Here is a 27455-nt window from a genome sequence, read left to right as displayed (position 1 = left end):
CAAGTTCTCTCTTTTCTGTTTCTATTTCCTGTTCACCTCCATTTACTTAGATCGAACGTTTGATTCAGACATTTTCTGAGGTGTTGGAAGGTGAGCTTTTTCTTTTGCTTCCAGTCTTTATGCTAACACATCCTGGATTTACTGCATCTCTGCGCCGGACGGAAGGACACATACAACTGATATCCATCTGAAGGAAACAAAGGACAAGAACATTCATCTAAAATGTCAAAGTGTTCTTTTTAAGCATTACAGTGTCAGTGATCCTACTCATAATTCATGGATGCCACATTTAACATTCAGAACAAACTGAACCACTATCCATGAATGTTTACAATATTGTGAGTTTTAAATGTACTAATACTACAATGTTCATCTCTGTGCTGTATATACAGCCTCCGTCACACAGCTATGAACCCAAAGAATCACATGATAAACCACTGGAGGAGGCTGATGGCATCAACATGTCTAACTTCATCTTCAACCGCACCGTCCGACAAAATCAATATGTACATGTCATAATGACACAAAACAACAGTGAAATTCAATTTAGCCATTTAAAGAGACAATAATATTCACATTTTGTGTTCACTCTTTGAAAAAGGTAAAACAGTTCAGTGTTTCACCAACTTTTAAATAAATTACGTAGCTTTGAAAGATTTTAAGGATCATAAAAACTGTTCACATTGGTTTCGAAACCATCACAAGAAAAATATTGAAATATGTCCAACACAATCACAATAAACAATTTTCCTCCTTAAATCACGATGATAGTTTATAAAGAAAACATCAACACACACTGTCATTCTATCTACAGTCGTTCCACTGGCCTCAGTCCCTGGTACAGAAAGGTAGGGAAAACTTGTAGTATAAAAATGATGTGCAAAAAGTTGTTTCCTTAGGTCCCTCTCATGGAAAAAAATTTAAAGAAATAGTGCAAATATCTACATAACCTTTGCTGTTGCCGCTGTAGATTCCAAGATGACTGTGCACTTGCGGTGACTTGTCACTTTGTGCATCTGTTTGAGTTAAACAGTTACTGCATTCGATGGAAACCTGACGGGTGTAGAGCACAAAACACCGTCGTCGTGGTATTAAAACTAGCTTGAGGTATTATTGCACATTTTCCTGAAGTGCTGACCTGAAATCAGTAGACTTCAGATTTACTCACACTGTCCAAGCTTTTTTAGTGGAATGTCAACAACGCTGACTTTGAGCTCCGTCTGTCCCGCAGCCGTCTGCGCAAACTTAATGTAAAGTTGAATCGAGGTGTATCTTCTTTTCTTTTTTGTGTTTTTGGAGGGGGTGTAAGGGGGAGGAGGGGGGGAGAGGTTATCTCACCGCAGTTCAACGCACTGCTGTAGATTTCAGTAAACATGCATAAACTGCTTACTGCGTAGATAGATCTGTGAACATCCTGCCAACAGTAAAAGACACCAGCAGGAACAGAGAGCCAGGAGCCATGAAAAATCAGTTTGCTTTGCATTCACATCATGTCAGCAGAGCAGTGAGAAAGAAGGAGCGCGGGGGGGGGGGGGGGGGGGGGGGGCTCTTGTTATTACAACTTTGCAACATTCACACATTAACGTGCTTTCAGACAGCGAGCTGCTACATCCATTCAGCAATGTTGGTGTTCTGCATTTTGACCCAGCAGCAGCAGGGCGCAACTCCGCCGCCGGCTCGTCCTCTCCGGTCAAGTCGATGCGCTCGATTTACTGTCATCCAATCATGCGGCCTAAAGTAGCGGCCTGCAGCTGAAAATAGTGAGAGTCGTACGAAACACGGCACAATTGAGATAGGAAAATTATCTAACTAAATAGTTTCAGATATGTCTGACAATATAGCTTTTCTTTTAAAAAATAATCAAAATCAATTATATCCGTGTTAATAGTGGATTTCATTTGGATGTGACTGCCAGCGGTGATGGCTTTCCAGCTATTTTTGCCACCTTTTTGACATTTATTTGGTTTTTTCAACAAGCGGGGGGCCTATTTTCCAATCAGTTGTACATAATTGTAGAATAATATAAATTATTTGATGTGATTGCGACGTAAGATCGACGTACACCACAGCAGCTGATGTTACAGATTAATACTGTGGTCAAAATGACCTGCAAGACCTCCATGGCTAATCGTCCCTCATCCCTTCGTCAACATGGTTTTGCTAGTGTTGCACACGGAAGTCAATCAGGTCGTAGTTTTCTGCATTTTAGCAAGAAAATCTCCCACCCAATTTCATATATTGATTGTAAACAGTTTCTGTAAAAAGCCGTTCAAGATTTGGTATCAAATCTTGGTTGCCATTGTCTGCATTGCTACAGTTGGTGTGTTCAGTGGTGCTGATGTAAAAAGCAGTTGTACGTGATTTATCATTAGTGCGCGGCCTGGTACGTCACGCAGAACAGTATTACTCCCCAAAATCTCACAGTCTCTTTCAGGAGTGGAGTCCCGACCCAAACTTTTTGTGATACCGTCACAATGAACGCAGCACAAGATGTAGCTTGAAAACACGTGACGCGAACACACACGCTGATCGGACCTTGTTCGGTCGTTTGTCACTACGAGCGTCATGCGCTGGCACGCACGTTTTGTCCGGAGTGCTGTACAGTGGTCAGACACCCACACATAAAGCTATCAGTTGAGGTGATGTACAGCGATGGCGGGTGAGGTTCCTTCGCCCGCACACATTCATTAAAGGAACAATCCAACATTTCTGCGAATCCTCTTGTTCTCTGTCTTCCCCAGAGACGTGAGAAAACGGATATCAGTTTTTATGTGTGTGCTTTAAATACAGAAATGAAGAGGACCTTGGTCCTAATATGTTGTTAACTGAAGTCCCTAACATGCTCCAAAATGGACACAGGCAGCAGGGCAGATGGGAAATGGTGCACATTTTGCTGTAGCTGTGCAAACTCTGCATGGCCATAACTTTAGTGTGAATCTGCACTGACATGCGCAGATGAAAATTATATGACACGGACCCACGTAGCTGTGCAGATGCACAAAGCACCGTATGGACTTGAGATAACTTAATGATGAAATTTATGTCATGCAGACTCTCGGCTATGCAGATGAAGAAGGATGAATTTGCCAGTATTTGAAATAACTTGATCCAGATTAACAAATCTTTGTTAAAAACTAAAAAAGTTAGCTGGATGAAAATTAACAGGATTCCTTTGCTAAAACAATATAATAGATAAATACAAAACTTGTATGAAGAAAGGGGCCTTGCACATGTTTAGCCTGGATGACCGCAACTTGAAACAGAGGAAACCTCTTTCCTAGCTCTTTTTTAATAAAACATGTCAATTTAAAGAGCCAAAGTTTAAGTTAACATTTTCAATTCCTTGAAGGGAACCCTGCTGGCTGAGGGAAGGAACTACACAGTTAAATAAAGCTATGCTCGAAGTGCTAGCCTGTCTCTGCCTGTCTGTCTTCTCTGTGATTATAGTCTGGAAATGCTGTTCACAGCCACTCTGAAGAGCGGACCAATCAGCAACCAGTGTGGGGGGTGGCTCAGTCCGATGACGTTGAGGTCGAGCTTTTGTTTAGAAATGTAGTTCCAACAATGGCAGTGATATGAGGTCATGTTGTGGTGGATGCCGATGGGGAGGGGATGTTCAAAATGAACCCAAACTCTACGCTATGACTGGAAACAGTCTTCAATGCAGCATGGCAGTAAATTTGGGTTTGGTAATACCGGCTATAGAAGTCCCCCCCTGCTTCCAGTCTTTGTGCTAAGATTAAGATTGGCTGGTTATGTCCTGGACCTTTATCTGTACTGGACGCATTGATAAAACTGATATCATTCTCCTCATTTGATTTTGGGAAACTTCTGATCCAACTCTGGAAAAGACGTGACAAGAAGATTCACAGACCGTGTTAGCTTGTTATCACGGACACTCACACACAGTTGCAGTTAGACATGGTGTCCATGCAGTTAGACGGTGGTGACCGTCAGCAGGGAGCTGGGACACAGCATGTCCTCATGGTTGTCCAGCCTGGTCCCATGAGTCAGCAGCTCCTCTACTGTTGTCCAGTCATCCAACAGCTTTCGGTTCCTCAGACGACTCAACTTCCTTTGACTCAGCTCCAGCACCGTGTTGCACCGTCCCTCTGCAAAAGGTCCGACCCCTCTGCTGTCCAGTACACCTCCCTCTCCAACATAGGCTCCTCCCCCTGTGAAGGGTCCCCCCCTGCTGACTGCATCTCGTAAACTCACTCCTCTGGCCTGCAGCTGCTGCTGCTGCCTCTGCTCACGGGCCAACAGGAAGTGTTCCCTTCTTTCGGTTCGACTCCAGTACCGACCCATCAGCATGTCAGTGCTGGTCTCCTCATCGGTGCTCATCCCGCTGCGTTCGTCCGCCAGTTGAGACGCCCGGTCCCTAAGCAGCTGGTTCCTGGAGACCCGTGAGGTTTGGTTGGGTTTAGGGCTTGGATGGAGTTTTGGCTGCAGACCAGAACTGGGATTAGGGCTTGAGCCCACATTCATCTGTCCTTTATTTGCATCCCATCCAGCAGCAGCGCCAGCACCCGTGTGGCCCTCCAGAGTGCTGTAGAGACCTCGGCCTCCCCCGCCTGCATGGGACTGACGGCTGGCTGGTTTTGGCCAGGTGTCGTTGACATCTCCGGCCTGAGGAGGGTGGACCAGAGTCTGGAGGTGGTGCTGCTCTCTGGCTCGGCTCCTTTCCAGCTCCTGCTGCCTCTCTCGTTCCATCTCCTCCTGAATCTGTGTCTCCCTCTCCAGCTCTTTCTCCTTTTGCATCTGCCTTTGTTGTTCCAGTTCCCTTTCAATCTCCCTATCCCTTTCTGTCATCATTGGCTCAGGCATCAAACCTCTTTCTTGTGAGTGCCACCAGTCGTGGTGAGCGATCTGGCCGTTAGAGTTGTTGTCGTAACATCGCTCATTGTTGTCGTAACATCGCTCATGGGCGATGGCACCCCTGACATGGCCCAGAGTGGTGGGGTGTTGTTGGGTTGGGAGGGCTAAACCTGCTGGATGGGGAGCCATCATACCTGCCACTAGCTCACCTTCCTCTGGCAGCTCCGATGGCAGGACATTATGTGGCGCAACACCTCCGCAGTGATGCAGAGTCGCTGCGCAGTAGGAGGGGGACGCTGGGTGGCTGGCCCGGCGGCGGTACTCCTGTGGAGGCGGACGATGGTGCAGCGTTCTGCTTCTCCTCAGCATCCCCACTGAGCTTGACCCCTGGTAGTGCTGCAGCTGCTGCATGGGCACTAGTGGTCTCCGATGGCTGGAGGGGGTACTGCAGGTGGAGAGGACTGGACCGGGCATTCGTGACACTGCAGCATGGGTGTGGGAGGGGTTGAACAGGGCTCCACTACTGGAGCTGTGACGGTTCAGACAGGGCCGGTCGGCTTTATGGAACTGGACTGATGAAACTCTAGAAATACAAACAAAGTTGATGTCAGCAAACAAACAGCACTATAAAATGTTTGAGGACACTACATTTTATTTACGCAAATTTTTAGCTGCAAACATTTGAGTTCCAGCTGCTCAGCTGCATCAACTCCAGAAACTGTTTAAAATTGGTTTGTTGAAAGAGATCATTTTGTATATACTGGGTTTATACCTGAGATAAACTGGTTTAAGTAACACTATGCTGATTTTCAACTGGTACAGAAAAGTGGGTTTAAATTTACTTAAACATATTGTACGTTTAAAATGATTCAAACATGGGATAAACAAGTTCAAACTGGCTTGAAAGCCGATGGTCTCAATAGAATTAACAGGTTTCGATGAATCCCTGAAGGTACAGTTTGTAAAATGGTTTTAAACTCGCAGACGTTAGTGACATTTTGTACTATCTTGTGCCTTGTAGAAGACTTTAAAGTTGCATAGATGTTTTAATATATTCATTATCAGTCTCATTTCTCAGTCCTGAACATTGTTACTAAATGATTTACTGAGCCATATTTGTTTTTTCATGTGTCCCTTATTGTTACCATGGAAATGTAGCTTTTGGTGTTGGCTTCCAATTATCCTGTTTTTATTTGTGTGCATGTAATGAGAGTTTGTGCTGACAAACTCATATTAAACACGGCAATTACAGTGACACTGGGACTGACCTAACAATGTGCACCTGTGTGTCCATGATGCTATTGCTGTGAAATTCAATCTTCTAATTACCGGAAAAGTCCGCGGGGTGGGAGGTCCATGACGGGCCCAGTGTCTTCTTCTATGTCGAGCTGCAGGCGTTGACACTGAGGCTGCATTGTCAGCGCCTCAGGAATGGCCTCCAGCAGCTCACGGTGGCTCTTGGGGCAGCTGTCGCGCCGCTCGCGCCTCTCGCACGGTTCGCCCTGATGTTGCAGCCGGGCGTTGTACAGACGCATTCGCTTCTCCAGCAGCCTCTGGAAGTGCCTGAACTCCCCGGTGCTCACGCTGTAGAAGCCCGAGTCGCTGAGCTCTGAGGAGATGAAGGACTCAGAGGATGGGGAGCCGCCGCCTCCGAAACCGCCACACCCTCCCGGAGCGAGGGCCCCGTGCGAATGACAGTCCTCCAGGCCTCCCTCCTCGGTCTCCAGCCCCGAGAGGTCCCCTTGGTGAAGGGAGCCATCAGTCCAGCCCAGACCGCTGTCCAGCTCATGATGGAGGGGCAGGAAGCCCATCGGCTTCTCCATCACGAAGTCCTCGTCATCGGTCTGCAACAACAGGCATTCGCAGTCCCAAGGTCATTACAGAACTCCACACCAAAACCCCCAAATAACGGCATTTCTAATATTCTGTGTTTGTGTGACTGTAGCAGTGAAAACCTGTCAAATACTGAACGCAAGTAGTGCAATCTTGGCCAGATTCTTAGTTTATTCACTTTAATCAGTTAATTCCTTGTTTAAATATGATATTCTATAATAAGCCAGTCAGCCGGTGAAACAACATTTTTTTGACAACAATGAAGCTCTATGGCTCAGAGCAATAAGCTATATCCAGCTTTGAATATTATTTGTTGGCAGAATCAGTTCATTGTTAGTTTGGTTTGGCAGATTGCGTTTGCGGACAGTAAAAAAAAAAAAAAGAAAAGAAAAAGTAGCATACCAACTGACAAAGCAGAAATTTCAGTAGGAAAGCACAGTTTTAGATACCTGACTGTGGCAGGCGTTAGGATCTTCTAAGTTCGTGTTGCAGCAGCCCATCAGGCAGCTTTGTCCCTTTCGTCGACGACCACTCAGTTCTAGATCCTGAAGGATTCAGGATGTGGAGAAAGAAAATGAGAAACAGTACAAAGTTCATTTCATTTTGACTAATTCAAGGAATTATTGGTTAAACCGTGGTGTGAAAGCACCCAGAAATTCTATGTGTATCTAAGTGTGTACACACAATTAAGTAATCCAAAAAAATTAATTGACGGATTTGGGAAAATTCTGTTGCTGCTTTGTTGTTTTCGTGTCTGAATAATTTCTGCGAATCTTAAATACGTTCTGCAGTGTTTTTTGTGAAAGGTGCTCGAAGATTTTACAGAACCAGTTTCTCCTGAAGTTGTTCAGGGCTCCAGTAGAACTTCAGTACAGTTTCACAAAGCTTTACTCACTGCAAGTATTTAATCACCGCAGTGGAGTTTTATATAAAAAAAAAAAACTACAGATTGCTGTTCTACTTGGTAATTGGTGGAGCATTGAAAATCCCCTTAATGATCCCTGTCTGCCATGTTTTTTAAATGCAGCATGGATGCTGTTTAATTATTGACATTTATATTCAATATAATGTGTATTTATGAACGTGTTTCTTAATGTTACCTGGTGGCCCATGTCCACAGTGTCCCGTGGGGAGCTAGACAGGTAGCTGTACCGTCCTCCATCAAGGTGATCTTGTGGCAGAGACAGATGGCTGTAAAAATGTCTGAGACCATAAGAATGCAGAGTTTAGACATTTTAAAGAAATCATTTTTAAAATCCTGGTAAAGCAGAACTAAAAATGTAATATACTTCATATACTTCAATATACTATAAAGTTCTGTTTATACACTGAAATGTAAAACCCGGTCTTAAAAAAGTTGACGTCATTGTGTGAAACTGACGGTTGTTTAAAATCATTATCAGACAAAATAGCTGACTATACAGTCAAGTTACTGTATAATCCACTTTCTAGGCTATACAGGTCATCATTATTTTGTCCATGTGTGTGTACCTGTCTTGGTAGGAGGGGCTAGAGGTGTTAAGCCCCACCCCCATCAGTGGGAGGGGTAGGTTGAGGTGCTGCAGGTTCAGGGGAAGTGGCTCCCAGGATCCCCTCTCTGCCTCAGTGCCACGCCCCCTCTGACCCTTGATCTGCATGGTGATTGGACGCTGACTGGCTGCCAGGATCCGCAGAGCATCCCGCTGGCTCAGATGTGCTAGACTCCGCCCACTCATCTAAAGACCAGCAGACAGAGACAGAGAAAGGAAATGTCAGGAAACACGTGCCCATAGCCACGATGGAATGACAAGTTTCTGTTCACCTCATGGACACACATGAATGTAAGTCCAATATTCACTTTAGTGTAAAGGATTTAAGGGGGTGTGTTGGCAGAGGTGGGATATAATATCCACAATTGTGTTGCCATTAGTGTTCAATCACCAGAAACTAATAATCATTGTGTTTTCATTGGCTTTAATATGAACATTTACTATCTACACAGGGAGTGGGTCCTCTACCACCATGTTTCTACAGTAGCCCAGAAGAGACAAACCAATGGCTGGCTTTAGAGAGAGCTTTTTGCAATTTTCACAAGTTCACAGCCAATTTAGGTCTGTCTGCTCTCTTGCAGTGGGAGGGTGAGGCGAAGGGTGTTCAGTGGGATATAATCTAAAGCCTTATCCCTAGACGCTACTAAATTCTGCGCACTGCTCCTTTATTCTACTGCCTTCAACAGCTCGACTGTAACTGTAACTGTCTGCTGAAGGATTTTTGAGGGCAAATAACACAGTTAATATAACCACAAATCAATGGAACAGCCGACGTGTTGGCGTCTGATTATAAGGAGGAAACCTGTTTTGAGAAATTGTCTTGATCTCAAACAAACCAAAAAAAAAAAAAAATCGATTTTCTCAAGACAAATGTTTTTATTGATTTTAAATTATTGATTATGAAGAAAATTAGGAAGTGGTTAACAGTTTGTTTTGTTTTTTTCAATTAACTGTACAGCAGTAGTCTGCCTGCTGACTGTGGATCCTGTGGTTAGCATTACTTTTAGCTCTGGTTTGTCAATTTACAATATTTGTGTAATTTGTGTCTGATTATTTTGGATCAATTTAATTGTCTGCATCCCAGAGAACCTCCAAGAACAATATGTGGAATTTAGTGACGATCGGGAGGGATAAAACTCAGTTGGTTTTCTTTTTGTATGCATCTGAGGGAGTTTTGGGAGTTTAACCCATACTAGGGACTAAATATCAGGTTATCTAAACCTCTGCTGCACAATGTATTTTTTTTATTTTATTTTTTTAAATCAGGCTGTCATATGTCCAAAAAACATTGTGGAGGTAACAGAGTGAATCACTGGAGAACTGCTCCGATCCAGCAATGTATCATGTGAAAACAGCATCCATCGTCACTACGTGCAATTTTTAGTTTGCACGCTGCCATTTTAACAGTTTATTTTTTTACAGTGTGAAAACACTACAGACTGAAAAATATGACACAACTGGATCATAAGACACTCTACCTACAGACAGATGGTGGATTTACTCCAGTATGACACACGGACAGTTGAACTCTGTGGCAAATGTGAACATTTTGTCCGATGGTACACGAAAGGGTTAACACCTACGAGCAGCATAAACCTCATCCTGCTTCTCACGCACACACACACACACACACACACACACACACACACACACACACACACACACACACACACACACACACACACACACACACACACACACACACACACACACACATGCAGCTCGGCAACCATCGAATTAGACGCATGAACAGTATTGTTAACTCCAGCACATCACAACCATGAGTCACCCTCCGCTACATTCAGACACACACACACGCATGCACGCACGCACGCACACACACACACGCACACACACACACACACACACACACACACACACACACACACACACACACACACACACACACACACACACACACACACACACAAACACAGAAAGCATGAACTGAGAAGCACAAAATGGCACCTGTGTGTAGAGACAGAGGACGGCAGCAGGACGAGTGTGAGCCTTCAGGAGATGAAGATGATGACTATGAACTAAATTCTTCACGCAACATGACAATTCTGCATATTTACCAAAAAATGAAGACATGAGACTATTTGAGATTCAAATTGAATTCAAAGAATTTACGTTTAACGTCCACACACACACACACACACACACACACACACACACACACACACACACACACACACACACACACACACACACACACACACACACACACACACACACACACACACAAATGCACACACACACACACACACACACACACACACACACACACACACACACACACACACACACACACACACACACACACACACACACACACACACACACACACACACACACACACACACACAAGCCAGAGCTCAATTCCCTTTTCCAGTGAGATGTAATAAAACACACACACAGCATCATTTATAACACTGAGGCAGATCTGTGGTGGCTCACCGTTTGGTCACCCATCCATGGTCCTGAGAGCCAACAGCCCATCGTCACGGCAACAGAGGACAGCTGCCTTGATTCCTCTGAAAATCAACGACGCTTCTGCTTCCTTCAGCAGATCGTCTCTTCCTCCTCCTCCTCCTCCTCCTCACTCTCTCGGCCTCTTTCTCTCCTCAGTGTGCCTTTAGCTATCCCTCTCTCCTCAGCATCTGTCCTCTTTTCACCCTCTTCTTAGCTTTTGCTCTTCTCTTATTTTTTTCTTATTTTTTTATTTCTTCTGCGTTTCTAACCTTCCCCCTCCCCTTCCTTCACAGCTTCAGATTTTGGCATCCTGCACACACAGACACACTCGGTTTGCATGCAGCGCTGCAAACATAAAAATATGCGCAGGCTGACAGTGCGTTCAGAGATGGAGAGGGAAACACGCAGTCACACAGCAAAGTATGGTGTCTGATTGGTGGCCTGTAAAGGCTCATCAGCCAATCAGACGCAGCTTTCTCCCTTCGGATGCCTTCCTCTCTGACTGAAGCTCCTCAGCGAAGCCTCTTGCAGGAGGCAGCCTCTATACTGCAGCAACACACACAGCAGCAGAGGAAACACCATCCAGCCATCCATCTTCTCGCTGTTCATCTAGGATCCCCCAGCAGATGCATGCTGGGAGATGCAGTCCGCCCAGCGTAGCTACTAGAGATTTTCTGTTTGAGATCCAGTTCATCATTTTGAAAAATCTATCTGAACCCAGTGTGCATAATCTTTTATGAATAAATTTAAATCTAAATTAATAATTGATTTTTAATTTTCAGATGTGATCCAGAAAAAAAAAAAAGGGGACCTGAGGAGAGTCAAACCTAGTCTGAGCAGACCCGAGGAGACCTGATCGAGCTTAAGGATCAGTTATGCTGTTTGTAAAATGTGCTGTCACTCAACATGGTTTATGCCACGCCTGATCTGAACGGCTACACTCTAAGTGTTAAAAGCCAGCCGTCACAGAGTGAGGAGACGTGAAACCTCGTTTCAATGAGAATCAGCTGCAAACACTGTCTGTTGCCGTCTAAACCCAGAGTTTATTACGAGATCTATAGCGCCTCACGACTACAGTCTTTACAAGGTTGGACATTTTCATATCATTTAATGATATAACATCGCACAGGTCTGAGTTGAACGCCATCAGATTCACATAAAGACTGCAGCAGTCAAAGGTAAAACACGACATTTATTGTTCTGCCTTCTATGATCATTGTTATCAATGTATTATTTCACTCTCAATCTCTTCTGCACACAGAAATGAAAATCAGTTTAATAATATAAGGAAGTTGTTTAAGAGAAAACCCTCTTTTTAAATGTATATCTTTGAAGTGCATTTGGACGAACAAACAAAAATATCGAACAAAACACTTCACAGGATGTCATGTCACTCAGCACTTGTCCTCTAACAAAGTTAAATGATTCAGTTGAAGCTGTGAAAAGCAAAAAGGGGGGGGGGGTGTCCCTAATGCTCTTGACAACGATCAATTAAAGCTTCAGTGGCTTCAGAGTTGTAAAAATCCATCAGGATGCAGCCTGAGTGAAAAGAAAACACTCACTGCTGCTCTCTCTTTCTCTTTGCTACCTCCCTTTTACCAATATTGCTCGTGCATGCAGCTCTTTCCATAAATGTCACAGATGTCTGTGTGCCACAAACGGGTAGATGAAGTAAACACTGTTACATCCTCAATGTCTGAAAAGAGACGCTGCAGACGGCATGCGTGCAGTGCCAGAACAGAAAGCTAGACAGTCATAGCAGCAGTAAGTGAGGAGGGGGCAGGACTTCGCAAATAGTCAATTAATCGTGTGGCGTTATTCAGTCTGGGGAGGGTTTGTTAATGAGGTAAACTTGTAGAGTGTGAACTTGATGTCTCCCAGCTGAGAAATGTTTCATCTGTCAGTACAGATCACATCGCAAAGGAACGTCCTTCCCACCTGAACGTGAACACCGCTCGCATTGGACGGCGGTCCGTCTCCTGGGACGCCACCGCAGGAGAGGACAGTCACAAATGTCTTAGATCGATGCAGAATCAGGTCATCTGGGACGGGAGTCCTCTGCTGTGCAGTAACACACACACACACACACACACACACACACACACACACACACACACACACACACACACACACACACACACACACACACACACACACACACACACACACACACACACACACACGCACACACGCACACACAAACATGTATGTAGGCTTCATTTCATCTCATTCAATCTGTGAGGGTCAGCTTTGAGTGTTTGGTTGTTATGGTAACCAGCTTGCCTGCCAAATATGTGTGTGTGTGTGTGTGTGTGTGTGTGTGTGTGTGTGTGTGTGTGTGTGTGTGTGTGTGTGTGTGTGTGTGTGTGTGTGTGTGTGTGTGTGTGTGTGTGTGTGTGTGTGTGTGTTGCTTTTGTTAGTTTACTGAATTATCATTTCAATACGTGAAGAGCTGAATATGTGCAGAGGAGAGCCGCATCGGTGCCGAGCACCAGTGTTGCTGGTGAAACTATGGCGATGCAGTGATGATCGTGTGTGTGTGTGTGTGTGTGTCCAGCTGCTGCTGCTGCTGCTGATGATGATGATGATGATGATGATGACGGGTGCATCTGGATGCCTGTCGCTGAGCTCTGCCATTTCTTTACAGAAGTACGGAGGCGGGGAGAGAGAGAGAGGGAGAGGGAGTGAGTATGTGTCTCTGTCTCTCACACACACACACACACACACACACACACACACACACACACACACACACACACACACACACACACACACACGCTGTAGAGCCTCAGCTGCGACACACAGACCTGTCTGTGTCTAAAAATGGAAAGCACACTTGCTGTTGCTGAGAAGCCACAAGAAGCTTCTATATGAGGACTGTGTGCATGCACGGATTCATGCTAACTTCCACCGGCATAAAGGACGTGGATAAAAAAAAAAACTGGCAGCTCGTGCCACGTTACATGCCAACAACGTGGGCTTTCACCAGGGCATCATTTAGTTGATTTATTTTAATCTTTCTTCATCCATCCACAGTCATTTCCTCTGGGGACTCATATCCATGTTCGGCTAACTTTTTTTTTTTTTAAATCCAATATTCATTCCCACCCCAATTTTACAAATTCAATTTAATTTCCTTGCTGAAATCTCAGCAGTGTCGTCTGACTGTCCTGCTGCCAAAATCCAGAAAAGATAAATTGTTAATACTCTCATTTTATGTCATTACTGAGCTCCGGGGCCATTTATGGACATTTTAGTTCCCCAAGCATGATGTTCCAGGGGAATTATCTGTTCATAATAATGTTTTATAACAGATATAATTATATTACTTTGGTAATTTAACTGTAGTCACTCATCCTCTGCTCTGTCTTTTGCCACCACGGTCTTATGTCAATCGTGGTTGTATTTTTACATGCACACTTTGTTCCTGTCATGTGTTATTCTGGTTTTTATTGCGTTCAGGATATGACATACACCGTGATTTTTCATACCCCTGTGTGTTTCTAATATTATCCAGGTGAATATAAATCTTGTGTAGGAGTATCATTGATGCCTCCACATCACAGAAGGTCTGTCACTTCTCTACTGAGGAGCAGGTGTTATTAATAGGATATCAAATTATATATAAATGTTATATTACTTAAATTATAGTTTTATTAACCGACATTTAATTTACATACATTTTCTGAATTGATTTTGAGAGTTCACCAAATTTAGTAAATCAGTTAAGGCCTGTTTTGCAGATAAATGGCTCAGCATTAAAATATGTAACGTGCTTGTTTCCTATAGTATTTTCTTACAGTGTCCATATTATTCTACAAAATATTAATAGTTAGAGGACATGAGTGTGAATTTGTCGTAGTAGTGTGATGCAATAGATGTAATAGATCAAATATGATGTAAATTAATATCTTGCGAGGACTTAAACGTTGTCACCTTGTGATTTCTAACACAGGTGGATATAGAAGTTTTGTTATTAGTATTACATACCTATATACTTCTGTTGAATACATATGACTATAATCTATAGGTGTATATATGTTTTTCTGCACTAAAAAGTGCAGTTTTACTGTAATTATATTCATATATTTTATTTACGTATAGTTTAGTTTCGTGATTGCGATATCAATCATTTAACGATCAACAAGAAAACGTTCTGAAAATAGGAAACTGTTCCTTTAATGAGTCTCTTTTTTTTTTTTTTTTTTTTTTTTACATGCGATTTTAGTACAGTTTGTCCCAAAGGGGGACCTGTACTAGCTCAGCGAACGCGGCGCCTGTGATTGGTCGCACAGTCGGCGCAGTGCTCTGATTGGTCAGATCGTCGGCGGCACCGCAGCGGGCTGACGCTTCTGTCTCGACAACTTTAACTTCACGTCGTTTATTGGCAGCTTCACCGTTTAAATACTTTATTCCCCCTTTATTATTTCACCATGTGGAGGAGCGCGTTTGTCAGACAACTCTAAGATCTTTTTTAATGAAGTTTTACGGGACATTTAAACGCCATCGTGACGGGGTGAGCTTCTTTTTTTTTTTAGCTTAGCATGTTAGCTTTCCATTTGAATCACAGCTGGTTGGCGTTATCTCTCCCAATATTCAGACTTGACCCTCTTTCGATATTCAGCTGTAAATACATGATAATCCGATTAAATCATTTCACCTGAGCAACTGTGCGTGCAGTGGGAGTGAGTATTACAACTCGTGTTTGTCACCTGAGAGAGAAAAAGGGAATAAAATGTTGACTAAATCATCCTCATGTTGTTTGTTGTGTATCGTTTTGTTGTTGTTTAGGTTGTTGTTGTTGTTTTTTTTAACTCCTTGTAATAGATCAATTCCTATAATAAAGAGTAACTGTTTTTATATGGATCACATACATATCTTAGGCTTAACCAGGAAATTAAACATTCTCTTGAAAATGTTGTTAGTGATTTCTGTTTTTACTCATTTACTGTCCGCAGCCACCATGATTCTTCTGTATTTCATTTTATGGAAGCACATTTGTAGTAGAGTTTGTTAGTTTGGTAGTTTCATGTCCAACAGGTGTTAACCTGGCCTGTCCCTCTGCTCTCCCTTTCCTTCCAGCATGAACTGTCCCCCCACCAAGCGCCTCCGAGGCCCGAACCAGGACGTGGTGACGGCAGCGGCCTTCAACGACCCCTTTGGAGATGACGAAGACTTCACTCAGGATGACTTCGATGAGATCGACATCGTCGCCTCGCAGGCTATCACCGCAGCTGCTGCGGGCGCGGGAACGGGGTCCAAACCTAAACCCGCAACCGAGCCGACGGAGCCGGGCCGCGGGTCGACCTGGCCGCCGGCGGCTGGGCAGAGCAAACCTCTGAGCGGAGCCGCGACGGGTCAGAGCAGAGAGAACAACTTTGGACTCAACAGCAGAAGCAGAGAAAATGCTGGAATACCAAGCAGAGAGCCTCTCGGTGAGTGCAGAGAATTTATTTTTATTTTTTTATGTAAAATAATAATTCTATGCTCGTATTTAAACCTGGTTTATTTAGATATTTGAAGATCCCTTCAAGATATGCTTTTACATGTGTTTAAAACACTCTACTTTGAGTAATAATTTGATTGTAACATAGTTTTCCACCCCAAAAATCTATTATTTGGTGAAAATCTTTGATTATATCGACAGTCTGCATTCTTATCCTTCTGATAATGTTCAAAATCATTCTTCAATTTTTTTTTTTTATTGATTTTCATCTTACCAGGCTGCTGTTAGCTTGACTTGATTTCTATGAAAATAGAAGATAAATGCCGCAGTCTGTTCAGAAAGCTTTGTTTTTGTTCATACTATGTTGCTCTGACAGTAGAAGATTTACTTAGTACATTAACAGTTAAATAAACAACATTGTGAAAACACATGCAACTGCATCTCGTCCAAAATTGCAAAAAAAAAAAAAAAAAAGTGTGAATTCCATCTCATCAGTTCGTGTTATTTTTTTTCTTCATTACATTAAGAAAAGCGCTGTGTTTTGACTCTTTATTTGGCACAGTGTTTGTTCCTCTGCGTGTGACCAAGAGCCAGTTTGGATTTGAAAAGTGTAAAATTGAGTCGGCGTTTTGTCCTTTTTAAGAGACAGAATTCAGAAATACCGAGACAGCCGATGTCTGAGAATAGAACATTTTCAGGAGACTTACAAAAACAGAGTGAGGACCTGGTCAAGTTTGTAAATCACAGTAAATGTACATTCTGCCAATTAAGGAACTTTGACCCTCTTTAACTTCTGCAGCATCATTTCACAATCAGATCCCAATTAACAGTCAAACAGGTAACACTCTCAGTTATGTTTATTTTTTTTAAACAAAGCTCTGATGTTTTCGTGTCCAGGTAACAAGCAGCAGCGGTTTGGGTCGGACGGAGAGGAATCCTTCAGTCTCCTGGAGGCCCAGCACGCCACGCTGAAGAGGAAGGTGAGACACACTGTGCAAAACGAAAAGCGTCCAACCGCACAACTTCTGCAGTCCAGCTTTCCCGAAAATTGCTTTTTTGATGTGTGATATATCTTTGTTTGATTGTCACACCGAGTCGGGCGATAGACGATCAAGAATGGAGGTTCTTTGAGGCCCAAAGTCTTCCAAAACAGAGGAGATTTTTTTTTTAATCAGTGTGGTGTGAAGCATATTTATGTAGGCTTGTTGCGTGTTTCTTATATTAGCTGAAGGAAGTGGAGGAGGAGATTGTGTTGAAGAGTGGGGAGATTCGGGTGCTGAGGGACTCCCTGAAAGCAGCTCAGCAGGAGAAGGAGGCTCAGAGACAGAACCAGGTCCTGCTGGATACTCAGAGACAGAAGGAACAGAGCGACATGGAGATGGAGCTCAACAGGAAGGTGAGATGCTGAAAAAAAAAAAAAAAAACACACACATATACAGGACTTATAATAATTTAGAAAAACACGATGCCGGCATGTTTTCTGTGTGCAGGTTCAGTCTCTGCAGTCTGAGCTGCAGTTTAAAGAAGCAGAAATCTATGAGATGAAAAACAAACTGCACTGTTCAGACAGAAACAAGATGGCCTCTCCGCTGCCGAGAAGCAGGTCAGTCATCCTTCACCATGAATACGCACATTAGATGTGATTGTCAGTTAAATGGTTTCTGTTATTTATTAGCACAAACTCCACCCATGTCCTGGTTGATTTCTGTCAGAGTAAATTCGAGTAGAAAATCGGACTCAGTAAACTAATTAAACTTAACAGGATCAGTCGAACAGTTACAGTTTGTGGAGATGAGAAAAGTAATTCAAGACATGAAGGGAATGTCGAGTGTTCGACTTCACTCATCTTCTCATCTCTAATCAGTTAAACTCTTCCCTCTTTCTCTCTCCCCTCAGTCCTAAAGTCCTGAGCTGTCTCGCCCAGATGCATCATGGGAGCGGCAGTAGCAGCTCCTCCTCCCCAACAGGAACTGGTTTCATCACCAAGGAGACGTTCGGGGCACAGTTATCATCCAGAACGACACCGGGGAAAGCGCCTGTGAAGACACCGAGAGATGGTGGGTGAAAGAATAACGGTGATGTCAGCGAGCTGATGGAAGTTGTGGCGATAAAAACGGATATCTTTACTGCATTTATGGGGACTTTGAGGTCCACTGTGTGTGTGTGTGTGTGTGTGTGTGTGTGTGTGTGTGTGTGTGTGTGTGTGTGTGTGTGTGTGTGTGTGTGTGTCAGCAGCAGAAAGAAGGGCATCGAGCAGCAGATCCAGTGACAGACAGGAAGTGTCTCCTCCAGACCCCTTCCTCTCCATCAGACCTTCTCTTCTGCAACATAGAGGTGAGAGAAATAATAGAATAATAAAAATAAACAACCTGCAACACATTTAAATCAAAATCCTGACAGCTATCACGTTTTTGAAATCAGGGACCCACAAAAAAAATGCAACCGGCAGCTGCTTTAATTAATGATATGCTACACGCATATTGTGAGAGTTATCAGAAGAGTTGAATATTGCAACACACAGAAAGCTTAAAGGACACATTGTTATACGGTAAAGATGAATGTGTGATTTATATGATTAAAAAGAGATTTCCATGCTGTCCTCTAGGTGGCGTCCTGCTGGGGTTGTTGCTGCAGCAGCCTCTTTCTCCCAGCAGCCTCAGCCTCTCTCATCTGCTGTCTGTGAGTCCGAGCGGCATCCATCTGACATCCAGGTAACCATGACAACCTGGACAGTAAAGTAGCGTGTACTACGCATCATACAGTGCTGCAGCAGATGGTTCAGAGAAAAACGGACGGCAGTTAAACGTGCGGAAGTGAGAAATCTCCCTCCTCATTACAACCACTAGTGCCACTGAGCCAGGCATTTGAACCTGGCAAGCAGATCACAGACAAGAGGAGTCATGCGCATTGAAAGACACCCTGCTTTGATAATGTAAAAGAGTGAACACCTCGTACTGTGTGTTTTAACATGTGGGATCATTGAAGTGGATCAAAAGCCAAAACACCAAACTTCTTCTGGAAATCTTCCTTCTAAGTCTACATTATTTAGTTGCAAAATAATCACAATAAAAATTTAGCCTTTTAATCAAATATTGTGTTGTTATGATCACCCTGGCATTTACTGTATCTAAAATGGGTCGTGTTTAAGTCTTTGAAGGAGCAGGGTGGATTTAGTATTTAGTGTATTTAGCGCCATCTAGCGGTGAGGTTGCAGACTCGACCAGCTACACACCACTTGCCTCACTCACCCTGTCCCTCCAAGTGTGTGAGATTATCAATCGTGGCCAGCTCGACGTGCTTCGTGGATATGAAGCACGTCAACAACAACAAAAAATCACAACCATTCTTTATTTCAGGGGATTTTACTGCCAATAGATCCCCCCTGTACTCTCCACCCCGGACCTTTAATGCAATCACCGGCACCATCAAAACATACATCTTTAGAAAAAAGTCTCTGAAAATTAAAATAGCTTCACATTAATTTTACTTGAGTTGTGCTAAAGATGATATTACATCTCACAGCTGATGTGTTGCTGTTTTGTGTCGTTGCGTGTTCAGTCGGCCGTCAACAGGTTTTCTGCTCCGCTCCGATGCTGCAGACGCCGTCGGTGGAGGTGGAGCTCCCGGAGCTGCCCTGCGTCCAGTCCAGAGTCTGGCTGTAACTGGACTCAACATGCTGAGTCAGAACCAACCGGCAGCAGCAGCCAGCAGCAGAAACAACAGGTAGGCTGACCGACTGCTGCAACTGATCCGCTGAAATGTAACAAACTCTCACTGCAAACTGATCCAGGACAGCAAACGCCGACACAACTGAACCGTCCTGTGGACAACAGAGTCCTCTTGTGGATAACTGGTGTAACAGCAGCACTGAAATGACCACGTGGGGTTAATTTAGAGAATTACCAAATAATTACTGGTGTCCTTTAATAATCACATTCATCCCATAGAGCACGTAGTCACAATTAGTATTTAATTATACTGTGTGCGTATAACACCTTAAACACAACAACAGGAAGCAGCGATTTCCAAAGTGATTTCCACAGGATTTGTCTTTTTGCATTTTTATACTGAATACTCTTAAACATTTCACTGTAAAAGCCTAAAAGCAAACTTTCGTTCACTACATTTTACATTATGTTACGTTTTTTTTCCTCAACAAAAACGCATGAAAATCCCTGTTAAATGTGCACAGATGTGGCAGCTAATTGCTGTGCAGCTGGCTGTTGGGGGTTGTCACGTAAATGTGAGATATTTCTGGCTTGTGAGTTTTTAATTTTTTTTATTTTCACAGCAGTCTCTGAAAACAGACCGGGAATAAAGGGATGCATGTGGTGATATTTGTATCTGAAAATGTTGGACAGAACACACATTATCATGTGGGGGATTTCGTACAGAGGCGTGGGAACCGCTGGTACAGACATTTAGTGCGATCGAGTATCTTAATTTGTGCAATCAAAACGTTGATCTGCGTATAAATCTGCGTGTGTAGGTCGTGTCCTGGAGCCGTCCTCATCCTCCCTCTGTTGGACCTTCACCTGTCTCAGCTCTGTCAGGCTCTGGACTCCCTCCGCTCCACCTCCGCTGACAGCAGTAGGTCAGACTCTACAGCTGCCAGCTCGCTCCCAGCAGGCCGTGCTGCTGCTGCTGCTGCTGCTGCTGGGCTGGGGAGGCTGGAGGAGACGGGTCTGTCTGGGTTTAGCGTGGAGGATACTGGTTTCGCTGCTCTGAGGCTCCTCTATTTGCTGCTGGCTCACAGCGACGAGGTGAGCAAACGGATGGTACAGCTCGAGGGTTTTAAACTAATAGTCCTACATTAGTTACACCGCTGTACGCACACACACACACCATTGCGCCCTCCATCGTGTTCGAGACAGTCGCCGCTTCGTCTCGGACTGGAAAAGAAAACACTCGCATCAGTGAAATGCTACCTGAACAATCTTGATACTGTTTAAGTCGTTTGTGCACATTTTAAAGTTCATCTGTTTTTAGATGTTGTCTGAATCTGCGGTGACCTTTGACCTTCTCTTCAGGTGGTTGAGGCCGTGTTGTCGAAGGAGAGTCAGCGCGGAGTTGCAGACGACAAGGTACAGACTTTATTGTACTGTATTAGATATTAATAACTTTCAATCTTCGCCTTCACTGCAACAAAGAATGGCATTATTAGAATATCAGCCGCGTGTTATGAAACTACAAATAGTTTGTGTCGATCATAATTTAATGATCTTAGAATTCATAATTTCCTGGTGTTAACTTTCCTAAACATAGATTATGTGCTTGAATGTGCTGGAAGAGAAATGTTTCACTGACATCCTCCATCCTCCCTCCGTCCGGTCTCAGACTGACCACTCTGCTGCAGGAGGGGGTCTCTGCTCCCAGAATGCTTTGCTGCGGTCGCTGCTGCGGTTGTGTGATGCTGGCGTCAGTGGCAGCGGATCACAGAAGACGGAGCTCGCCCTCAACGCCATGAAGACGCTGTATGTCCTCATCGAGAGGACGCCACACACACACACTGACAGGTACACACACATCAGATTTCAGTGGAAATATGATGTTTAGAGATTTGATTGTTTGACCACAGATTTCTGAACATGAGAAAAAAAATACAAAAAAGACATTTGACTGATGAACATAACATGGATATTTTTGCTCCAACATTAAAAATCATGCTTCTTGTTAATACATCAATCAACATTTTAAAAGTAACTGAGTGACTGAAGAACTTTGGACTGAAATTTTCCTTTTCCTCTATGAGCACAAGTCTGGACAAACTTTTAACAATCAATTTCATTGTATCTTAGCAGTGTTTTATCTTCAGAGTAGAATGAAAATAATTATCTCGTGAACTTTTCATTTTAATTCATGTTTTGTCCATTTCAAGTAAATGAATAATGCATAAAGACAAATATAAATGGTCTGTAAATGGATACTATAAATGTGATTTAAAAATTAATAGTTCATAAAGTGCATTTTTATTACTTTCTTACGAAAGTGCTAAAAAAAAAAGCTAAATATGGCAGTTATCATGTTACCAAATGGGGTTAGACAGGCATGCACAAATATTATTTTACTTCCATTAGATTGTTTTACAAATGTAGTTTCAGAGCAAATCTCCCATTATAATAATTAATCATTTTAAAGATGATGATAATGAAGAGAGAGACTTGCAGTCTTGTCTAGTCTGTAATTGTCAGTTTGTGACGACTGCAGGGAGCAGTGAAGGTGACGTGAAACACCGTTTCAATCCTTTGTTTAAATCCTGTAATTACACTGCAAAGTGTGCGGGATTAACACGCACGCACACACCCACACACACACACACACATGCATGCACATATATGATGCAATGCTCAGCATGAGTGGAGGAGTGTATGTCTGTGTTTGACTTTTCCACTGACTCTCAGAGGTTATGTAATATCTGCCTGTAAACTACCTGCAGTGATTTACTGTCACCATGGTGACGTTACTGAAAGTAAAAATAACTGATGAAATATGAGCAGCAGCCAGAGGTGAACTTCATGAACAACAGTTTAGGACGTTTCTAGAAATGAACTAGTATTGTGTTTCAAAAAATAAAAAAAAAGTATAAAAGTTGTCCAGCGATCGTTCCGGGGAAAATGCTACCAGCTCATGCAGCATGACTCCTCATGGTTTTGATTTACCAATTATCATCAGATTTATATTTTCTTACAAGTATGAGCCTTACAAATCCTGGTTTGGTTCAAACCGATGTCCATCTAGACTTCTGAGCGTCCGAAGTGATTCATCAAACAAAAAGAGAATCAGAGGAGCTGCTATTTGTGAATACTGTTCGTTTCAAAGAGGATCAAGTGTAACCTGCTTCTCATGTTGAAAAATCCACAGGATCTTCTTATGTTTTCACATGACAGTATGAATTTAAGTAAAACTACAGTCCACCGTGGTCTCATGTGTGTTGTCTGTTTGTCTCTCTCAGGTTGCAGTGTGTGTTGCAGGTGGTGTGTGCGTGTGTGTCAGCAGACAGCAGGCTGCAGACGGTTTCAGAGTGTGTGTCCGTCCTCGTGTCGATGTCCGACCACCAGAAATTGGCCAAGCAGCTCTGCTCTCAGACGGTGAGCAACATCTCTCTGATGTCTGTTTCAATGTGGTTTGGTATTTTTGTTTTCGCCTCCAATATTCGCTTCATCGAATTAATGCTTGCACATGATTTGAACAAACTGAGAAACGTCACTGCACTTTGTTTTCTGTTTTCTTTAGACTCCTGTGTTTTCCTGAAGTTGTTCCAGTTCATCAGAAGCAGAACAGACGACCGGGCAACACACATGGACTGGATTCAGCTGGACCTGCAGGTAACATGCACACTGTTGAGAATACTGACCTCTACAGGACATGTAGGCCAATAACAGAAAGATGTGCTGCTATGGTCTCGGCGTGTTTCTCGTGATTTATTTCGTGGTTCAGCTCCATCTAAAGCCAAAGTCTTTCTATCTGTTCTGTTGTCAAACTGGGATGAAAATCTGTCGTCTGTCTTTTCTCTCCTCATCCAGGCGGCATCCTACCCTGATCTCTCTCCAACACGTCTTTGTCCTTTGTGTGTTTGTAGTCCCAACGCCTTGAATCGTACAAAAAGAGATAACACACATTCTCTGGTGTTCACATGAAAAGTGACAAAAGTGGTTGTGTATATAATGAAAAAGGAGAGAAATGTTGAAACCCTGCGCGTTTTAAACCCGCTCGCACGACGTAACGCTGAGTTCAGACTGACGTCAGACTTGCGTGAAAAAAGGCAGCGGTGGCCGATCAAACGTATGCAAACATCCATTCTCGGTTGATTAGTTTACAAAGCGCGCAATGTATTCCTTCTGATGACCTCTTGATCAACAAAACATGAACTCAGAGTTGTCAGTAGTACGAACAGCTGCGTGCCTTCATGTCCGCAGGTAAACTTCGAAACTCCCGGACTTGTGACTCGCATTCGATTTCTGTCCCATTTCTGTCTCACCTGTACCTGAGGAAGAGTACATTATACTGCATTAATCCTGTGAACTGTTGTATTAACAGTGAAGGGCGGGTCTTCGTATGTTAATGCAGGATGCAGTTAGTGTTTGAATGCAGCTTTTATTTGAGAATTTGCCAAACCTTTGTGTCGTCCGTCGTTGTTTCCACGTGTCAGGTGGTTCGTTTGCTGAGCCGACTGATGACTCAGAGAGCAGAGAGCTGGCCTGCCAACCTGCAGCGCAGCTGTCAGTGTTACACCGAGGTAACGCGCCCCGACTTTCTGCTCGGTCTCTTCTCGTACAGTGAAACTACACTTTCTGTTGCATCTTTTTACACAAGTCTTCCTGTCTTTCTAAGCTGGTTCAGACGGCGGTGATTGTTTTCCACCGTCAGTGGTTGGACCTCCGTGGTTCCCAGGAGCCAGCGGATTCAACAGGTCAGTCGAATTGCAGATTTGAAGCAAAAGTTTCAAAGTTTACGTTAAAATCCCTGATAACCCAAACTTTCTCTCTTCCCCCCTCCAGGCCTGGCCACGCCCCTGCCACGACGCTCCGCCTCCTCGCCGTGGTGGCCCAGCCCGGCGGCGTCTCTGCTCAGAGAGTGTTTGCTGCTGCTGCACTGGCTGCTGCTGCACCACGGCAGCTTCTCGGAGAGCTGCAGGCCGCTGCTGCACATGTACGACCAGGTGATCCCTGCAGTGCGGGACACGCTGAGGAGGATCCCCGAGCTGACCGAGAGCGAGGGTACACACACACACACACACACACACACACACACACACACACACACACACACACACACACACACACACACACACACACACACACACACACACACACACACACACACACACACACACACACACTCGGTGTCCTTTAAAGCTGCAACATAGATGAACTTTTCAGACGCTCCTGTTTTTATCTCAGTTTTCACCCACATGCCTTCTTTGTCTGACTAATTGTTACTTTGGCTGAATAAGACATTTCAAGTCAATTTTAACTTTATTTTAGTTGTTAGATAACAACATGTGTCCTTTGTTGTGTAATTAAGCATCTCAGATTTTTTTTTTTTTTTCCACACTAGAAATGAACCAATCTTTCTGTACCAATAAATATTTTGGTATAAAATGTTCTGCTTGTAGTGAACTGACACTTATAGGCTCATTTTAATGCTGTGGTGCTAAAAACTGAGCTAGCAGCCCACTTAATGAATGTAACTGATTAAAAAAAACAATGACTTTAATAATTACACTGACAAAAAAGTCACATCTTGGGTAATACTTCATTTAGTTCATGTTTGAATTCATCTCTAACAAGTCCAATGTGCAATAGAGCCAATCTCAGCCATGTATGTTGTTGTTGTCTCTAATCATGATGAAACATGTCACATTATTGTTAATTCCTTGGTATGACAAATGTTTATGGCATTAACGTTTCTGCACTTTGTGACACTGATAGTTGTAGTAATGTGTTACAAACCTTTACTGGACTGATTTTACATCCACATAATTTTGGACATGTTTTTTTTTCCTCCATCAGAGCTGGCGTTGGAGGAGATCTGCCGGTCGGAGGGCGATGACACTGACGACATGGACACTGACGCTGGCTGCTGATTGGCTGCTGATTCTGACTCCACATGTGACCCATGAGCAGACACGAGGGACAGTTTACCGGCTGATGGTCAAACATTTTTCAGACTGAGACACGGACGGAACAAGACTCTACTTTCTTTCAGACTTTTCTGTGAAGTTGAGGTGATTGAGAGGTCTGACTGACGTGATCGTCACAGTCAGAGGATTTATTCTGCTGTCCGATCGGATTGAAAAATAAAACATGAAGGTGAGGACAAACTCATACAGTCATTGTTCACGTTCACCTGTTCATTCCTTCTTCCTGTTGTCCTTCATCTCCTCCTGTTGTCTTTTCCTCGACTCTTCATCAACAGTTTCATTTCTCTGTGATTTGGACTTTTATCTCCTTTTCAGTGACATCCACAGCTCTCGTGGGTATCGCCACAAAATGATCAATATCTGTACCACTAATGACACTTTGAACATACAGAAGTTTTTTTTTTTTTTTTTTTTACTGCTTTATACTACTAAATAAAATGTTTACATCACTTTTCAACAACCCATTTTGGCCAAATTAACATTTCATGAGAAATGTACTATTTGATGAGTAGTTTTAGGATCTTATTGATATCACTGCTCCTACTGAAGCTGCTTATCATTTCCTCATGATCACCGTGCGTGAAGTCCGACATGAAGATGAGACTCGCTGCTCGGCAGTTACTGCTGCTTAAGGTGTCCGTTAAACATGATGTTACATCACGTTAGCTACCGACACCTGTAAAGCTCACTCGGTACCTTCTTTGTTCCCACGTCTGGTTTATTTAATCGGTAGGAAAACTCAAGTGTAAAATCAGATGGTATGAAAGTATACAAGATATTGTACAGTTCACGCCACAAACAGCTTTCACTCTGTCTCTGTATGTGATGCAGGTTCAAAACAGCAATAATAAAAAAATAAAAAAAATCCCTTTATTAAAGTTCCTGTTCGGGCATCAATTTAACCTCTAAAAGTTCATCTCTGCTCATTGAAATGAAATTACATGTGTAGAAGTTTTCACAAAAAAACCATCCCTAAATGCCTTAAAGTTGCTTAAACATGACTCGACACATTTGCCTTCATTCAATCCATCTGGATCTATGAATATGCAAACGGTCCCGGTCTGCATCTCCACCCACACATCTGCTCCTCCAGCTGGAAGCTTGATGATATGGAAAGTTATACACCTCGTGAGTTGATTGTTTCCTCAGGTATGTGACGTGTTTAAACCTGGCTGTGAATCTGTTTGTTTGACAGTAAGACCGCTTATAAAGTGGAAATACGCATCATACGAGAAAACAGCACATGGACACGTTGTTTGATTTTCAACCAAACAAAAACCTGTATGGGACCAGAACAGTTTTTTAAACAACTTTATTTATTCTTCGGAAGTAACTGAGGTCTGAATTACACAGTATGCTAGAAGGCATCCTATTGGCCGACTCCAGGTCTGTTGGATAGTGATTGGACAAAGAAGCTGACCAAGACTAGAGCGGTGGGAATAATTTTAGTCCAGTTATCTCGGCATCATCACTTCAGTATTTTCTTGTTTTGTGTCAACAAATAGTGCTCGTCCTTCATCCCAGTTATCCTGAGATTAAGTTATACGGTTTCACTGAGGTAGCAGAAATAGTTTTCTCGTGATCAGGGATCAGGTCTGCTGTTATTTCTGGGTGATGGTTGTTCCAGGCCGCTTAAGTCATGCAGTCAGTCCTTGAGGCCGTGAAAACAAGAGGTGTCCCAGAAACAATTTTTATTCAGGGAAAATCACAC

General features: G+C 43.3%; 2 protein-coding genes across 2 annotated transcripts; one reads left to right on the top strand and one right to left on the bottom strand.

Annotated features, from left to right (window-relative positions):
* Nucleotides 1-11: 11 nt before the first annotated feature.
* On the bottom strand, nucleotides 12-11231 carry LOC138628321 (genetic suppressor element 1-like). The gene is made up of 6 exons (XM_069711306.1): nucleotides 10641-11231; nucleotides 8143-8366; nucleotides 7752-7854; nucleotides 7101-7196; nucleotides 6148-6662; nucleotides 12-5401 (listed from the first exon to the last, which is right to left on the bottom strand). The coding sequence occupies exons 1-6, from the start codon at nucleotides 10680-10682 to the stop codon at nucleotides 3937-3939; spliced, it is 2445 nt and encodes an 814-aa protein (XP_069567407.1). The 5' UTR covers nucleotides 10683-11231; the 3' UTR covers nucleotides 12-3936.
* A 1970-nt stretch (nucleotides 11232-13201) lies between these two features.
* On the top strand, nucleotides 13202-27322 carry atrip (ATR interacting protein). The gene is made up of 18 exons (XM_069711308.1): nucleotides 13202-13339; nucleotides 15738-16090; nucleotides 16999-17081; nucleotides 17327-17497; nucleotides 17592-17704; nucleotides 17998-18158; nucleotides 18337-18435; nucleotides 18707-18812; nucleotides 19660-19824; nucleotides 20591-20864; nucleotides 21132-21185; nucleotides 21439-21617; nucleotides 23054-23188; nucleotides 23333-23426; nucleotides 24251-24337; nucleotides 24433-24511; nucleotides 24600-24818; nucleotides 25614-27322. The coding sequence occupies exons 1-18, from the start codon at nucleotides 13269-13271 to the stop codon at nucleotides 25685-25687; spliced, it is 2517 nt and encodes an 838-aa protein (XP_069567409.1). The 5' UTR covers nucleotides 13202-13268; the 3' UTR covers nucleotides 25688-27322.
* Nucleotides 27323-27455: the final 133 nt, after the last annotated feature.

This window comes from Brachyistius frenatus, unplaced genomic scaffold, assembly GCF_029030835.1.
Source record: "Brachyistius frenatus isolate BFR_SWC_R1_liver_20210118 unplaced genomic scaffold, ASM2903083v1 Contig_98, whole genome shotgun sequence".
NCBI lineage: Eukaryota > Metazoa > Chordata > Actinopteri > Embiotocidae > Brachyistius > Brachyistius frenatus.
The sequence above is the reverse complement of the archived record's forward strand: the minus strand, read 5'-3'. Positions and strand labels throughout refer to the sequence as shown.

Bases quoted from the DNA above. Each gene is read 5' to 3' on its own strand.
- LOC138628321 (XM_069711306.1), bottom strand. From the start codon at position 10,682: ATGGGCTGTTGGCTCTCAGGACCATGGATGGGTGACCAAACG. The intron at 8,367-10,640 runs GTGAGCCACCAC...GCTGGTCTTTAG, and splicing joins CATGGATGGGTGACCAAACG to ATGAGTGGGCGGAGTCTAGC. The intron at 7,197-7,751 runs GTAACATTAAGA...TGAATCCTTCAG, and splicing joins CTGTGGACATGGGCCACCAG to GATCTAGAACTGAGTGGTCG.
- atrip (XM_069711308.1), top strand. From the start codon at position 13,269: ATGCCTGTCGCTGAGCTCTGCCATTTCTTTACAGAAGTACGGAGGCGG. The intron at 13,340-15,737 runs GTGAGTATGTGT...CTTTCCTTCCAG, and splicing joins GAGAGAGAGAGGGAGAGGGA to CATGAACTGTCCCCCCACCA. The intron at 17,705-17,997 runs GTCAGTCATCCT...CTCTCCCCTCAG, and splicing joins TCTCCGCTGCCGAGAAGCAG to TCCTAAAGTCCTGAGCTGTC.